Source organism: Ischnura elegans, chromosome 2, assembly GCF_921293095.1.
Source record: "Ischnura elegans chromosome 2, ioIscEleg1.1, whole genome shotgun sequence".
Lineage (NCBI taxonomy): Eukaryota > Metazoa > Arthropoda > Insecta > Odonata > Coenagrionidae > Ischnura > Ischnura elegans.
Window position 1 is genome coordinate 128,000,978 of NC_060247.1, and position 18,258 is coordinate 128,019,235.

General features: G+C 39.3%; 1 protein-coding gene across 1 annotated transcript in view; it reads left to right on the forward strand.

The window, feature by feature from the left end:
• The window catches only part of LOC124154631 (semaphorin-2A-like), a 689,552-nt gene that overhangs the window by 451,666 nt on the left and 219,628 nt on the right, over window positions 1–18,258 (forward strand). Inside the window, exon 2 of the mRNA XM_046528475.1 lies at window positions 921–1,008. Coding sequence (XP_046384431.1) covers window positions 921–1,008 — 88 coding nt within the window. The remainder of the gene's footprint in view (window positions 1–920; window positions 1,009–18,258) is intronic.

Consider the following 18,258-nt stretch of genomic DNA (forward strand, 5'->3'; position numbering starts at 1 on the left):
TATCTTTAATGACATTGCAAGCAAAAAAATACAATGGTGCCTTAATATAATTCAAAATTCTTATTATTTTACTATGCGACTACCTTCTCGTTGGGCTCTCCCACATCGGGCGATGGCCTAGTGACTCAATGGGAAACGCCAGAAAGGCTGGAATTCCTATGATGTGGTTCTCATCCTGGCTTTTGATACTTTAGAATTCCAGCCTTACAGTCCCTTACGTCGTTTATTATTTGCTTCTTACTGGAATCTGATAATTTTCTACTTCGCCTAAGTTTGCTGCCTGCGATATGTTGTACTTACTTCCAAGCATCATAAACATATTCGTTGAAACCCCGTTTATCAAATAATTTTAGCAAAGCTCATATTGATATTTTATGTATGAAGCTTCTTTCAGGTATTATATTGATCGGCTCTCTCTGATCTCCTCCACATAGCTTGCGAAAATAATTGCAAGATTTCGGTATTTGAGTCCAGGTAATATATTGAATTACATCAATGTCGTTTGGGTCCTTACCTTGAAAATTGTGCAAGATAACTTCTTGTGATATAATAAAAGTGTAATAGGCTTTCTTTACTACTTTGTCCTTGAATGTATGCTTCTTTACTTTACAGGTGGGTATTATTATCGTGTATTCCTCGATTCACATTCTTTAATATTTTCCGTTCCACATGCATCTTTGAGAAATTTTCCATTCTGCTATTCCAATACATCTGGTTTTCAATGTTTCACTGATATTTAAGAAATCCCGTTCTGAAGAGGATTGTTATTCGACTTTTGAGGGTTAAACAAACTTAAATATCACCTGCAATCTCGCTCGTTTGCTGCTGAGAATCTGCTACAGAGATTGGTTACCAAATGAGAATGTCTGTTTTAAACGTTTTGAAGTTTATTTATTTTACTCTCTTTTGTTTCGTTGCAGATCATGTGCGGGAATTTACGTGTGGAAAGATGTACTACCGGACGTTTTATCTGGACGAGAAACGGGATACGCTCTACGTTGGTGCAATGTAAGTAAAGCTCAATCATTCGTTTGTTAATTAGTTATTAGATAACCATTGAGCTGCCTATGTGAGCAATCGTTTTCATATTCTGTATATTAAACAGTCAATTGATTATTGATGGTAATGAAAACGTTATTTAGCTCTTGTAAATGAATCATAATTTTAATATTTCTTTTGAAATTTGGAAAACTACTGAAATTTTTTATATAAATTGATTAAAATTTGTCAAGTGCATCAACGCATTCGTTTTTTTTTGCATGAGAAAAATAACTATCAAAGACAGAAATTCGAGTTCATTGATGAGTACTACTGTGTGGTTTGTAAGCTGTGTGGTAAGTAAATTTGTCGACCGCATTGAACGTTAAACCGTGGCTCCATTATGGTCTGTCGTTGAGGGTGACCCAATGTCGAAGGTTTTCTTTTCTATATCCTTTCTTTCCTACCCAATGGTGCGCATAGTCATGGCTGTAGATCACCACATAAATACATACCTCCTGAAGTAAATTACCAGGATTAATTTTGGGAACCCAGGTTGTAAGTCATGGGGAAGATAGCAAATGATAGCGGATAGCAATAGACTACCTCAAAGTGAAACAATAAAGGGTTGAAACACCACTTTTTAATGTAAAATCTCTAACACACCCAATTTACACATGAAGTTTACCCCGACTTCGTGAAAGTTTTTGCCATAAAGCGTAATGAACGTATGTTTTGTTGAATACAAATCGACATTTTTTTACATTTGGAAAATATTTTGGTCAACTTATATTGGGTTATTAATTTAAAATATTTGGTCACTATTCATAGCTCAGCCGTCAGCGCCGGGTACGATTGCCTCATAATATTTCCAATGGCCATATTTATGTTTAAATCAATGATTGTTCACAAGCTTTTGTTCCAATCAATTCTTACAAAATGCTATGGACTCCGCTAAGAGTAGAGACGGGTGAAGTGACAGGAGCATGGATATCCCTCAACAAGCTATACTTATAAGTGGTTATGGATTCCAATTTTGCTAGCTCTTTTCCTGGCACCATTCCACGAAACTCTGCTCCAATGTAAGAAGCCGGAATGGGCACAAAAGTTTCCCATTGTGTTAATTTTAAGAGACCCTTCAAAATGTTGACGGGGGATTAGATGAATGCTGCTTTCGTCCCTCATTGTTAATTATCCCAGAATTTTCTCGCTTTGAAATTAATTAATGCAGATACTCTTGGAGGAAATTTCGCTCCCCCAGTGATGTTTACTGTTCAACTCCACTCTTTTTTTCCTTCTTTTTTCATTTCTGGCTCGGCGATGTTTTTTTCTCAAGTTTCCCGAGGTGACGGGTTTACCGAAAACATGGCAGGCTGAGAGGAGATGTTTAAAAAAACGTGCTTTGTCTTTTTTTGCTGTTCAGATATCGCAGTAAATGAGTCTGGGTGAGGGGTGAAGGGATGTTAGAACTTGAAAGGGAGGAAAGGTGGTGAAAAAGAGCAAAAGAGGGGATGTAGACGTGGCGGGAATGGACGCTCTCACCGTATAAAAAAACTGCTTCACCTCGAAAACGGAAAGATTGGGCTCCTCGCCGAGTGAGCTGATGGAAAGATGACAGGTGGCTAGTGCAGTCGTAACATCACCAACCCATACTAGTTTATAATGCTGATCGGTTAATGGAAATTTAAAATCGCGGTGTCTCGACGTTCAAATAATCTGTCAGCTTTACAGTTGAATGATTTAAGAAAAGGTATTCTATTTCCGCATTAAGCATGCATTTTATCTTCGCACCTCGACCGATCTTACTCCCTTTCCTACTTGAACAGTAACGGTCCTAACAAATCTACAACAGTATATTAGCAACGAGAGAAAGAAAACCACAAATATACGAATTTTTATCCAAGCTCCATGCAATCCGTTAAATTTACTTTGGAGATGGTGTGCAAGGCAAATTCAGTTTTAGCCTCTCTTACCACTAAGGTAGTTATAGTGAACTTACGGTTTATGTGCTTTTTCTTGTTCTTTTTCTTGAACGTTCACTCCCGAAATTCCTGGAAGGATGTGTCTACCACCCTCTCGACCGATGTTTTTGCTAAACAACCCATGATATCTTCTTAAAAATTTCAGTGCATAGAAAAGAGGCCTTCGTGAACATTTTATGTATCTCAAATTAGGTAATTTTAAATCTGATCTAAGATAGTGTCCACTGTCCATGTTATCCTCGTTTCTTCATTATTTGGAGCACAGATGCATATTTGTACCCTTTGTAGCCATCAAGGGCTCCGAACGCGTTCCTTTTTTTTGCCACCAACGTAAGTAGAGCTGATAATTCCAGGATTTTTTTATCAAAAGAATATGGGTCACAACTTAAATGTTGTCAGAAAAGGGCAATTATTAACATTATTCCTATTTCCAGTCTACATTCCAAGTTTAAACACGTATTTATACTATGTTAAATGGAATTTTGAATTAATAGTTACCTAAATAGTAATGATAGTTTTTTTGTCACCATGGTCCTTGTTAAACCCATAATACCCGACAATACTGGTCGGTCGATGGAAATTTATTTTTTTTTCGAGATCCCGAGGTTAGAATTAGCTGCCAGCTTCGCATTTTAATGATTTATTGAAAAGAATTCTTTTTCCATATAACGTATTTTATTTTTTCCACCGTGACCAAATGCGCATGAATGGTACTTGGTGATGATGTTCTCATCTTAGCCTTGATACTGCATGTGTGTTCTATGCTTGGGAATATTCCTAGGCAGCCTTAACGCGTTCGGAATACGTTATTTATTCGCAGGATATATTCTTCCAATTTCCCCCGGGAACGTGCCCCAAGTAGAGGCATGTGGATTGTTTCCCTCTGAAAATGGAACTGTTGGAATCCTGTCGCTCACGTAACCTGAGGCTGTTTTATCGTCTTTGCGAGGAAATACCTCTTGAAAAGTGATCCTTCTTTTATTTATTCCCTTCCTCTCTCATTCTTTCCATTTCTCCTGTTGCTGTTTTGACCAGAAAATGAACCTTTTGTTTTAGCTTTCCTCGCATTCGCTATACAACTGATCTCACTCCCTTCTGTACCACTTGCAATCCAACTGCCGTAGCAATTGTACAGCAGTAGCATAGCAACGAGTGAAAAAGCCATGCCATTTTAAGTATTACATGGTCACCAGCGCAGTGCCTTTGATCCTAGGAAGACAAGCCATTGATCACCTTTTAATGGTAAACAAGTCGAATGCCATTTAATTTTCCATCTGATGCCTCATACGCCATCAGTTTCCTGAAAATTTCACTTTCACTGAAATATTCGTGAATAAATCGTAAACGTCTCTGTTTTTTCCATTTTCATTCATCTGTAAGCTCCACCTTACCCTTTTAGGTTTTCCGTATTGTCGTACCCTGTATTTTCAAAATTCAGTTTGTATATCAACTACAAACTGGAAATTTTTCTCTTTCATCATTGAGGAATCTACAAACAAATTAGTTCTCTCTATTGACGGATACTGTATTTATTATTGAGGTTCCACCGGAGACCTAAGTTATGAGCAAGTACGGAATCCAATTTCACATGTTCTTGAATATATATTATTTTTATTACTCTTGTTTTCTTACTACTCAGTTTTTCCCAAAATTCAGTCCGTATATAACAAATTCCGTCAATGCGCGCCCAGAATTGTAATAACTTAATAGTCTTTGAGATATTCTCTGTCATTCACCATAGGAAATACTTCAGCAATATCCCCAGTTGTTATTTTGTTTCAGCTTGTACGGCTGTAATAAAAATAAAACCATTTTGTTTCATAGTTTTCCCTTTAATCTTTATCGCCTTTATATTTGGGATATTTTTTGTGCTTGAAATGTAGAATTAATATCCCTACACTTGCTCTAGAAACAAGACGAAGATTCGCACGTAGGCAAATAGTGACAGTTTAACTGTATTTACCAGGATTTTCGGTGTGATGATGGTCAGAGGGATTAGCACAGCGAAGGGATGCATTTTTTAAGAGAAAATGAGCATTCACTACGAATAGAATGGGAACCAAGTTCTAAGTTCTGTTGAAATTGCATGGAGTGACTAGCCAAAAAAGCCACATATAGATTGTCCGTATTGCTCTGCACGAGTTTAGAAGATTTGGTTTAGAAGAGTTTAGAAGTAACAATTCTCTCAACTCCCAGTCATTAATCACGATTTTTGCTCGTTAGAAAACATTATTGACTTTTACTAATCGATTTTAAATCATTTTTCCACCATAAAATCGTTATCTGAGCTACATCATCTGGCGAAAGCCTATGAGAGCGTGTTATTTATTGTTGAAACGTTACCCTCTGAATGCATGTGTTTATACCTGATGATGATATTCAAGGTTCAAAAGGCGGATAAGTTTTCATTTTAATATTTGAACGAATATTATTTTGGAAGAGAATATACTCCACTAAGCTGCTCTTTGTTTTGTATAATTTTTCTGGCTCCACGGTATTTTTCAGACTTCAAATTTCTCTCATATTATCAGTCCATTCTATTTCACAATTCATTAGATAACCACTTGATTTCTGTTTAAGCAATAAATGGAGTTCTTATAATTTTTCTATCCTTCCAAAGTTCATCCCAACCTCCTCGGAAATGGTAAAATATTCTCCTTGTATTTATAGTACTTAAAAGTGTTGCTAACCAATGCACCCCAAACCGGGAAATATAAGTCGTCAAAAAAATTATCTTTCTCTCTGCCCCTAAAGTAAAGCCAATTCCAATGCGCATCAATGCCAACGGCGTGCAAAAATTGTCTGCATCTTTTAATCACATGCGGAGGAGCGGCATGGACGTGGTTCGCGATATTTTATTTCCTTATCTTGGCGTATTCCCACCGACTTCTAGCCAAGAACATTGCATTATGCATTCCTCGCGGACGGAGGAAAATATTTTTTCTCCTCGTTTCCCGCATAAACTGAGGTTCCGTGCCCCCTTAGCTTGATCAGAAAAACATTCGTACTTGAATGGGAGCACAGATAACGGAAGCTCTTCCCTCACTCAATGCGAGAGAGAATATCGTGGTGTTGGAGAACGGGAGTAAGAAGCGAACTATGCATTCCGGCCGTTGGAAGTGGAATCCGTGTCAGCTATCCTTTCTTGCAAAACGGCCATAAATGTCTCCGTCGCCAGAATCGCTGTATCGCCTTCTGCCATTCGGAAACTGGGGCGGGTAGGGTGAGGTAAACGTCCGGCGAGGTATAAGCGTCGTCCTTAATGGCTTCTGTTTAGTGGGAGGTTGGGGGTGCAAGGATGGGAAAGGAAATGGTCGGTTGTACACAGGGGTACTACATGGAGAGGGCACCAGTGCATCCTATTGAAGTTTCAATTCTTTTGCCGCTGATGGGGAATTTTAATCGGTTTTCAAAAATATCCTTATCGCGGCAATGGTGTGAGAGCGATCCATTTATTTTCATTAGTATATGCTATGTTATAATTGCAATCTTGAGAAAATAATAGCATTGAAAGATTTTGGATTTGATAGATTACAGCATTACATTTAATACCTTGGCCGAATGCATTAATTATAGCTTCTTCTTCTGTGAAATTAGCAATAATTAAGACTATACTTACTATAATTAATCACATTGTCTGCCGGCGATACGAGTGGTGATTCTTGAACATCGGGTTGAATGCGCGTTGAGTGACAAGTGGATGGCCGACTGGATAATCCTGGATAATACTGATATTAATAATGGATTGTGATATTCGTTTTTGTGTATTTGAGTGAATGTGATGGAGAAAAAAGTGTATTTGGGAGAGAAGGGGAAGAGTGCAGGATGGAAGGAGGAGAGAATGCAATTCGTTGGAGGTAGTTGAAGGACCTCGGATGAAACTTTGATTGAAGGGATAGGATTGATGAAATGGGTGCTGAAATGCATCTAAACTCGGTGATGTACCCTTATTTAGAATGATGGACCTATAAGAGGTACATGAATCATCATAAAATATCCAATCGGCCTGGTCGTTGTTATTATATCCAAGCAGCGCTAGAGGAAGTTGATTTTGAATTCCTCGAGAATAGAAATCTACTTTTCTTTGCGGTCTTTGGCCTGCCATTTTAGGAATTATTCTATGTTAATTTCAGGTGTATATTGATAGAACGATACCTTAGCCAGTAGTGAGTTAATCTTGTCTTTCTTTAAATTTTACTTTATCCCCGTACCACCGAAAAAAGCACATAGTGGCCTTTTACATGGGAGGTTTTCCACAAATTAACACTTATTCGTACACAAACAACCATGCCATGGATGGTGGCAAATTACCCAGGTGGAATTCAAATCCGTGACCTCTTGTTTGGCTGGACTTGAAACCGTCGACACCGAAACCGTTAACGTATTTATATTTTATTGCAAAGTATTTTTTGTAATTTGAAAATTATGCAATATTTATTTGCGATGTCTATCTTCGTCATATTCAGGCGGCTCCGATCTAATGTCTCCTCATCCGTGTATAATTAGGCTGGAGAGGGAAGTATTGCAATTTCAGATGCAGCGATGCCATCAACTCAATCACATCAAGGCGCCAAGCACAGGGCCTGCACCGGTAAACTCTCATCAAGGGTGTATGTTGCTGAAGTTTTCATATTGCTCCCGCCGCATCCCTCACTCTTGGCATATTGCAAGCAAAGCTGCCGACGTCCTTGGCGTCCTTTCTATCCCTCAACGTTTGGCTCCGCCGTTCTTCGTCTCGTTCCTCCGTCAACTGATGCATTGGAAACAGTTCCTGAGGCGCTTCTTTCTTGAGAATGGCCCAGTTATTCCTTTTTTCTTCATATCTCAAGTGCATGTTTTACTTTTCATATTCTTATCCTTTCAATGGTAAATACTCCTAAAAAATTTGAATTTTCTGGAAATTTCACAAATATTAATTAACCTTTATTTATAATATATCTGGGAATTTCTAGGCTTCTTAATCTCACTTAAGGTGAGGATAATGCATTTTAATTAGTGCTCACCGGAAGTTTAATGACTCTTGTGTTTTGTTGCCTCCTTCTGTCCAATTTGATAATTTTCCTTGGCGAACCTCACCTTATATTTGAAATATTTTATATATGACCTCTCCTGTAAACTATTAATTGGGACTTAAAGCTTTTCTTTAGACTTTGGGCTTTTATATTTATTTTCATATAAACTTCCAATTGGATTATCAGTTACATGTTTGGATATCATTGTTCACAAATTCCGGTTTGTGTCAAACATACAGCACCGCTGTAATATAATAAACTTGTGCTTATCTTACCATACTTTATGATCTCACTAGAAAATATTGTGGACAAAAATGGATACGTCTGGATACGGATGGATACGGATAGAGCGGTCAGCATAGACTTTACTCTATGAAGTAATGGCAGACTAGGTGCCTAGCGTTGCATCACCAGCAAGTGCATGTCATCAGTGCATTATTGTTATTCAAAATATCTACAGAAATTATTTTTTTCCTAACGAGGCTAAATTTTTCATTTGATAATTATACCACTGTGGGATTTTAGCACCAAATTTTTGTGACTTTATATGTACGCCGTAGGGTATTCCGTGGCTAATACCCAGAATATATAAAATTATATCACTTTGTAGTTTTTTTTAGTAGAAGAGCTTCCGTTCTTGAACTATTCAGCCCACTCATAAATTACTAGCAAGATGGCTTTCTCCTTTGATGCGAATTACTCAGAATGGAGTACAATTTTTATTAGAAAGAAAAAATGCCTCTCAACAGTGTCCTATTCCATATCTTCTTGTACTCTTATTCCACGCCTTCAGTTCCATTTCACTAATATTTCTCCTCAAAACTTTTTTTTTCTTCTTATTCTGTGAATCCTATATATATATATATATATTCCATTTTTACGGTTCTAATTCTTGCATTTAACGGATGTATTTCTGGTCCAATCATCTGTTGCACTTTTTGTATTATGAATCAATCTTTTTTGTATGGTAAATCTACCGGTTGGAAAATAACTGTAATTTTTGTATTTTTTCAAGCGTTTATTGGCGTCATCGCTCAACTGCAGAGTGAAAAATCATCGATATCTAGTGGGATCCAATATACAAAGTAAATGATACCTATCACCCCAATTTTAATAATTTTGATTATTTTTTATTCCGCCTTTGAATTTAGAGTTATTTAATATTTAAAAAATTGTACTTTTATGCTACTCAAAGCAGCGATGTAGGATTTTAGTCGGAGGTATCGTGGTGCCATCCCCTATCTGTTCTCTAATTAGCTCAATTCCTGGGACTTCGACTATGTGTGCGAGGTCTAATTAGTTTGGAGCTCAGCATCTGCGTAATATGCTTGTTATGGGTTCGGATTCTTGCTCAGTGCTCTCGCTTAGCGGGCGTCACACGGATTTCTATAAGCGTCTTACAAGGCGTGGAAGACAGGTAGAGTTTGTGTAGCGTCACGGAGGAAGGTGTTTGGTGATTAAAAAAATTCTTCTCATTATTGTTGCTACAGTTGGAAGTTGGTTGATACGAGCGCCACACCAGCAGCAGGTGGGGAACATCCAAACTGCTCTGTGATCCTTACCGGGCCTCGTAAGAGTCAGATTATTCCACCCGTTTCCCTTGTTGCGAGGAACTTTGCGAATCACTGTACGCTCTGTGAAATAAGAAATTGATGTATTGTGGTACTAGCACTAAATTTTCGAGCAGCAGGATAAGGATGTGCAAATATTTGAATCACCTTTAAGTCACCTTTTTCATGCCTATCATCATTTTTTTATCATCACGTCCACGTCAAAGAAGGTATTTATTCTGCTTGATTCTCAGCCGTTTCTTTATTAAAAATTTAAATGAGCGAGAAACTTACTTAACAGTAGATCGCAATCTATAAGCAAGTCATATTTTGTATATTTTTTCATTGCATTGAAATTTCCTAAAAAAGCCCTTTTTAAGTCCATAGTTTCACGATAAATTAATTAATTTTTTCGGAATAAAAATAATTTAAATTTACGTATTTGGGAGCACAGTTAGACATATCCACTTATGTGATTTAGTGAGCTAATTTGTTGTGCAATAACTTGAAAAAATCGTCGTCGAAGAGACTTCATGATGACCTTAGTGTAATGGTTGTCATTATCCAGCTGTCACTTTATGTTCTTCTAACTATACCTAGTGTGTAAATACAAGGGTCGAAGAGGCGCTTCTCCATAAGGCCAATGGTGCAAAAATTGAGACCTAAATGAACCTCTTTCGATCGCTGATTTGAGTTAGTATCAGCGATCATAGGAGAACGCAGGTTAGTTGAAGGTACCTGGAAGTATGCTTGTCCTTAGAATGGATTTAATGTCGCTCTAAATCCATAAGAATGTGGGAATCTTTGCTTATGGCCACTCAAGAAGATGTGTTCATTTTTTTTAAACATAAGTTCCCATTCACGAGGAGATAATGGGCTAACCGAAGGAATATTTTTGGCTTACTTAGACAATGTAAAACATGACGAGTGTACATTTGGCTTAGAAATACCCTCATCACTGCAATATAAATAGCGTAACAAGTCCAGGTGGGTTGTTAACCTGCATTGTCTCTTCTAGGATGGCCTCAGCACCACTGCAGGATATCAATAAATCGTTTAGATAACTACATTTTCTCTAGTTTGACAACATGGGTTACGTTTTGCAATAAGTCAATCTTTGAATTTATAAAAAAAAGTTGTTTGTGGAACTGTACAGTCAGGGGCGGATCCAGGATTTCTTTCTGGGGGGGAGCACAAGCAAGGCCGTGTCCAGGATTTTGTTCTGGGGGGGGGGGGGGGGACCCGTGCACCCGTGCCCCCCCTCTTGATCCACCTATGTGTACAGTGTTTTTTTTGCTCTATCTCCACGTTCCTCCAGGTTACACCAAAATCAGTTGATTTCATTTGTTTCATGATCTTCTCTACCACAGAGGATTCTTTTTTCTTTTTTATTTGCGTTTAGTATTGCGGAAGTGAAGCTTGGATGGAATTAAGAGAGCAAGAACATTTTCGATGACTTGTGGGTATGCTAAGAGTGCGAATGAATGAGAAGGATCTGTTGGGTGGCGTTGGGAAAAGAGGATTAGGATGAAGGAGGAAAATGAAAAAAAAATGCAAGCGAAAAAGGATCAGTTGGGTTGAGGGGTGAGTTAATACGAGGGAGGGATGGGATGATCGAAGAGGAGAGGTTTCAAGGGAAGCGTGTGATGCCCTCGGGCGAATATGCGTGCTGATCCTCGCTCGGGAGGCGAAAAGATGAGCTTATGGATCAAGTGAATTAAGGTCTGACGTAGGGGCCCGTTTTTGACCCTAGTTTTTTAATTTTAGAAAAAGAAGACGGGCATGGCACTTTTGAACATATGCATACATTGAAGCCCATTCTTTTTGGCCTTTCATTAATTACACTTGGGGTATAAGGCAAAGAAGTTATTTATATTTATCAAACCCATACAAATAACTTAAGAATGGCATTTTTTTCAATGTAAATCAAAAGAGCATGCCCATTGGAAGGCTAGTAAATAAGCATTGAAAAGCATGAAGAAGCGTTGCCTTTAATTTTAATGAAGTTGATACGCATTCATTTAACTTTCTCCAACTTACCGTCTTTACTATGAATTATAATATTGCAGTTTTCTCCATAATAGGATTGATAAACAGTGCTAATAAATTGATATCAACGAGCTCTGCGCTGCAATGTCTTTCAGAAATGCGATAAAATTCATCAATGAAACCTAGCGATGGCTAGTCTTTGATGCGTGACCCCTTGTTGAGATCACAAGGGACGTCAGGGCAGGCGGTGATGATGGTTTTTTACTCTGGGGGTGTCCTGGCAAGTCGTATCTGGGGAAAAAGATGCGTTGTTGGTAGGCTGAAGAAGGGGACCAGAGGGAGGGTGGAGAGTGGGAGGGGGTGGTGGTGAGGGTGGTGACGCGTCGGGGGTTGGAATCAACATGGCGGTCACGCGCAAGAGAAAATGTTGGTTTCCGAGTGGAGGGAGGGGTGTTGGGGGTTGTGGAGTGGGTGGCAGGTAAGACGCGCGCGTATCGCATGGGGTGGGGGAGGTGTGACTGGAGGAAGTGTAAGGGGGGGTTTGAGGTAGCGGCGGGCTCCTCGCAGCGTCTACAGCCCCCCATTAGGACGTGCGTGCCCGTGAATTATGGCGGGTCCGAAGTCCGCGGACGGGCTCCACATCTCCAATGAGAATTTGATGCGGAATGCTGTAGCCGAAGTTTATCATCATCCAATTTTTACCAGCAGTGATGAGTGAGTCAAAACATATCGACGATAATATTTTATATTACATTTTAAATTGGTTAAAAAACTTGAGTACGATTTCGTTGAAACGTGGATTATCCATGTGAAAGAAAACTAAATGTGAAATTTACCTTGATGTTTTTATTAGCTTTGGGATTGAAATGCCTCATTTATTTTATTGGTAGCCATTGTGACATGGGTTTTGAATTCATTAAGTACCGTTTCCAAGGAAAAGTGTCGTTTTTTGCTTGTCTGAAGTAATGCCTTACAGTTAATTTTTATCATAAAATGTAATGTACGATATTATATACGAGTGCAAAAATATTTCTTACGAGTAAACGGACTTATTCTTCCGATTTCCTTGGTTATCGTAAATGCATTAGGTAAAATGAACCTTTAAATATTTAAGTAATTGGATAAGCCTGCATATATTTCTCATCTGCACCCTCAGAGTCATCCTTCACACCTTTACCATAGCTACATCTAATTCGAATAAACCAATTATTTCACGATCTTCCTGAAATTCTCTTCTAATTTGCTGGAGATTGGATAGTTAAGTTCCTACATTGCGAATCGCTAATCATAGGTATTCTTTATGATGTCAAATGTCATTGAAGATATTCCTTTCTGAGGATGGCTGGTAGTCATCCTAAAAAAAATAGCGAAGGAAATGCTGAAGGTTGTGAAAATTATTTTGCAGCAATAATGATCAGAGGCCGTAATTTTTTCAAAATAATTCCATTTCATCTTGCCACATGACCATTTAATTAATTTCAGTAACATTCATTGGCCAATTTGTGTTTATCCTCAATTTAACAAAAAACAAGAAATTAGTTCTGCGTGCCCTGAGCCTTCTGTCGCAGTTTCAAAGACACAAATCACAAGAAGTCAGTTATCGCTACCCTTCTTTGCATTCCTCTCTGTTTCAATTCACTTCACTTCGCTTTCGACCTCACTTCCTCAGCATCGACTTCTCCAACACGATTACGCGCAGCGGCGCTCGTCTTGAATGCAGCGCTGCATCACGTTTCTCGAAGGAACTAAGGTGCCCTGCGGCGATCATGCATCCTCCGTTTTCTGCTTCCGTTTTTTTATCGTTGCAATCTTCCAGTTCTTCTATTTCTCTCTTTCCATCAGTTAGGGCTCTATTTACCCGTTTTCCTCCGTAATTTATCGTGTCCCATAAGAGTTGACTGGGGCTACGTGTACTCGAATTGCCTTAACTACAAACCTTGCCATGCAAGACGCTTTGCTGCAATGTGATACAGGTTGAGGTATCCTGCAAATTAGAGGGTTCTCTTTTAAACACTCTAAGCGTACGTGCGATACCAATCACATCTGCGTAGTTCATTTGTGAGCGATCACCTGCAATATACAATATGGTTTTTTGGAAACTTGTTTAACTATAATTTCTATCTTTGTGCTCCTTATTATCGAAATTCATGAAATAATTTTAAAAGAGGTTTGAGGGTGTTGAGATTAAAAATTTACACCTCTTTGAGGTCTTAATGTATAATAAATTACTATGTATTTATTTTATTGAGAAAGGAGTCCCCTAGACTTCAGCTTAAACTCGATATTGAACTTTTCATATTAATTGCTATCCAGTGCTTATATAAATAATGATTTTTCAATGTGGCCTTTACATTGGATATTCTCTTAAAGAACTATCGATGTTATCAAAATGGAAGAGATCCGAGCGTAAGGCCTAATATTTCGACTGAAAATTTATAACTCCGCGCTTGAGAGGATATCGCGGCGTAGGGAGTGGTTAAGGGTTACAGCCACCCACTTATTTATTTATTAAATTATTCAAACACAGCCAAAATGGCCTTTACATTGAATACAAAACATAAAATCTGCAGCTTTAACAAATGTAAACTATAAAAAGGACATAAAAAAGAAAAAAAAAAAGGGATTCAGTAGATGGCTTTTCGAAGCTGCCTCTTGAATAATCTGATGGGCATTGAAAGATCCAGGGAAGGGTGAGTACTCGAAATGGCATTGAAGGAGGTAGGGAGTCTGTAAAAAAGTGATCTCTGAGAGAGAGAAAGACGGAATTTAGGTTGGTGCAGTAGGTGGTTATTACGGAAGGAGCGGGAGGGAATGTGGAGTGAGAAGAAAGGCATCATATCTGAGGATCGGAACTTGCCATTTAAGGCATTGTAAATGAAGGAAATATCATGGAAATTCCTACGGGAGGATAGTGGGACCAATGATAGGGCAGACATTACTTCAGAGCGAGAAGAATTACGGAGGTGAGGACTACCACTTGTGTACCAAAATTAAGAGTTTCCACTCAAGTTCAATAATTTGCTGTCACCCGTGTTCGACTCAGTGGCGGATCCAGGATAGGGACAAGGGGGGGAGGGGCTAAAACTCCAGCAGTAGTGGTGGGTTGGAAAAAATTACCATTCTATCTAGTGTAAATTGGATACACAAAGGGTGGTTATAGCCCCCTTAGTACCCCCCCCCCCCATATATCCGCCACTAGTTCGACTCATAGCCTTCAACTTCAGTTTTATTGATGCGTTTATTCCTTTGTGGTATTCGAGAATCTAGACAAGCAATACGCCAACTATCGGCCTAATACGGATAGTAGAACTCCAAGGATACCAAGAACTTACTTAAGGAAACCATATCGACAAATCATTGGGATTTTTTTGGGTATTTTCTGATTTTTCTAATTATATTTGTAGTAATAAGCTATCATAACGTTGTAGTTAGTATATTTTATGCATTCATATTCATGTACAATGCCTTTTAGTTGCCATTCATTGCGAAAGTACATCATTTACTGTGACGGTGGTTTGTTGGTTCTAGGCGTTTAAGGTAACCAATGTACTAGACTTTTCTTTTCTACTCTGCTAAGAAGCGTATTTTTATCGAAGTAACGCATTTATGGTAATTAGGAAATCTTTGAGTAATCGCCGTGATTTAGAGGATATTTCAGCTATACTTTTATTCCTTAATCTTAACTGCTATTTTTCGCTGCCCGTAGGAATCGAAATACCTCCTCAAAGGCAAGAAAAATCTTCCTTGATATTTTATACTTTAATTTTCACTGTGGCTCGATTGTGAATCCTGTTACACCTATTTTATCATCACAATAATATCCTCGATGCATCGGCCATATTGGCTGATGACGTCATTGCCTTCAGCGCTTCCATCGGTGATTTGAGTCTCGAATGCCAATGTGTATGTGCTACGCATGGATTTCAACACTTTCGCCACCCTCCTTCGCATGTACTCTAGCTCCTTCGTGTTCACAAGATGGGAGATGGTCTGAGAGGCACCAGGGAGTTTTGCCGTCAAGGCTGCCTCCTTCCCATCCTCCTGCCTCTCGTCTTATAATTGCTGACCCCTCTCTCACATGTATGGGGGCCCCTTCACGCCCACGGGTGTCCCTCGTGAGCGTACTCAAGGGCCAGGGAGACGCCAGCGAGGAATAATACGTGTTGCCAGTCCCCACGGGAGAGTTTCTCCCTCTGTTGGAGGGAAAGGGACTTCCAGTATTCGGGCGGACGTGGTAATGAATTTAGAGCGTGGAAATTCGTGCGAAGATTCCTTCAGGCCCAACCCACGCCTCATCCTTAGGCTTCCGTCTAACCTTCTCTACACAGAATGTCCTCCACTTCGCTCCATTTTAGGGCATTCTCTTTACGCCTCTTCATCTAGACCTATTCCTTATTTTTTTGCATTTACTCCTTCCTCACTTGATATTTTTAAAAATTCAACTGCAGTCTTACATGTATTTTAAACTGCATTGAAGACGTAATTTACAAACTAGGATAGTCATTCAAGTGTCGCCGCTAGATTTGGTTCAAATTGTACTTGGTGATAGGGAATTGATATTAATGAAGTGTAATTTTGGTTTCAGCCGCCAACGCTCAATACTTTTCAAGATATTTCCGACGGAAAGTGCCAAGAAAACGCCTAATGCTACAAAACCCATAGCACGACTATAGTCCCTTCGCTAAGGTGAAGAGCACAGACGGTGTATTGTTGTTCTGCGAGAACTTTAGGCGTTTTTCTGGCACTCTCAGTCGCAAACATCTCGAAAAGTATTGAGCGTTGACGGCTGAAACAAAAAATGGATGTCTTGGGTATCCATTTCCTGTCACCGAGCAAAATTTGGACGAGATATGGTGGTAAAACTTGACGGACTTTCATTGTAAGTACTTACTTTCTGTACGATTGATTCAATTATATAAACTTCGATTCACACTTGTTCAAACGCCATCTTTCTTTCAACGCAATATAATTTCATTCCACCATTATTTCTTCGCCACTCATTACTTCTGTTTAAAAATGTGAAGAGGTTCGCCTCCAGTTTGTTTTTCTACCCACCTATTTCTTAAAGTCACACCCAGCTATCCTCTTTTATTCTATAAGTATCTTCATCTCCTCTCATCCCTCTCCTGTCTTTTCTTCCTCACCCTCCCACTTCCCATCCCCGCATTCCTTCATTTCCCCACCTCCACCGCTTCCTCCCACTTCCCATCCGCCGAGACATCTCGTTGACTTATGCCTACTGGGGAGCGTCTAATGAGCTCGCAGATTAGCTCTCCGGTGAGTGGGAGGCCAACCCGAAGGGAGACCGCTATCGCGCCCTCACCCCGTGCATCTGTCGCCATGGGAAGAACTGCGTCCCTATCAGTTCGGGACTCTTCCTGTGTGCAAGCACCCAAGAATTCTCTCTCACTGCCCGCTACACCCTAGTGCTCTGTACACACGTTGCCCAAAAAGCCTCCACGTCCACCATCACCTTCTGAGCGGCCTCTTCTGCGCGTGGAAGAAAATTATAAGCCATTGGTCAGTGTAAATTAAGAAGATGCTGAGAAAGTTCGAAAGCCAAGTAACCGGTTCAAGAAATTATGTTTTACTCAGAGCCATTCCTATTGATCATTGCCAGTTTTATCTGAAATAATTTTTTCTTCACTTGCTCCCTTTCTTTTTAGCTTAAGCACAAGGTACACTTACGTATAAAACATCGTAGTTTAAATTTTCTCTGTATACCAGTTAGCTTTTCGTCATTCGCTTATATTGATGTAGTTCGGTGCATGAATCAGCGTTTTTAGCCGGGAAAGGTGAATGTGGTTGGGCAGGAAGAAAAAAATGAAGTAAGATTGCGTTCATCTGAGCAGTCAGTGGTAGGATACGAAGAACGTTGAGGAGAGGGGGCCACCTTTGCGTCTACTTGCGGCTTTCGTCGCCATATGGCCCTAAACTCATGGCTCCTTGCTCCGGGGAGTTAGGGAGGAAAAGTGGTGTAATGTACCCTTACGCTTTTCTTTTCGAGGGTGTGCGTTTTAGGTAAGGGATTTTCGGGTAAGAATCAGTCATGTGTGCGAAATGTTGTGGTTTTCTTGAGATTTACGAACTCCCGAAGGTATTTGCCATATATAAAAGATGAGGGAGAATAGCACGGATCATGTGAAGTGAAGATAATTTTACCGCGATTTCTAATCGCAAAATGGCCCACTCGACTCGCCCTATGGTCCGCTCATTCCTTCCTGTCGGACAATGGCACTTGAGAGGGGTGGGAGTAGGTGTTCAAGGAAGCTCTTGGGCGCCAGGAAGTTTTTCGAACGAGCTTTACTGATAGGAAGACCTTCTTGCCACATACATATTCTCTTTTTCTGATTTTTCTCTGGTGTTCTAAAAACTGTTCCTTCAATTTCTTAACTATTCTGATCGATTTGGATTTTATCTTGGTTGCATTTAATAAACTCTAACCACTACGGTTGTTCGTAATTCGCTGAATTATAACTGGATTTATTTATTTTATCGGTATCTGCGTGAGTGCTAGATCTAAATCTTAAAATATCGAAAATATGCAGTTTTTCTATTCTTCCTTTCTTTTTTATTCTTCTTTTTCTATGCCTTTCTCTAAAAGAATATTTTTCAATTAAGCCATTTAAACAATTTTGGGCGCCTCCAAGTTCTTTTCCTAGTTTTACGCAAGGTGTCGGGTAACCGTATGTTAACTAAAACCTTATGTACTCTATTGCATGGACACATGAAGCTTATTTGTTGCTG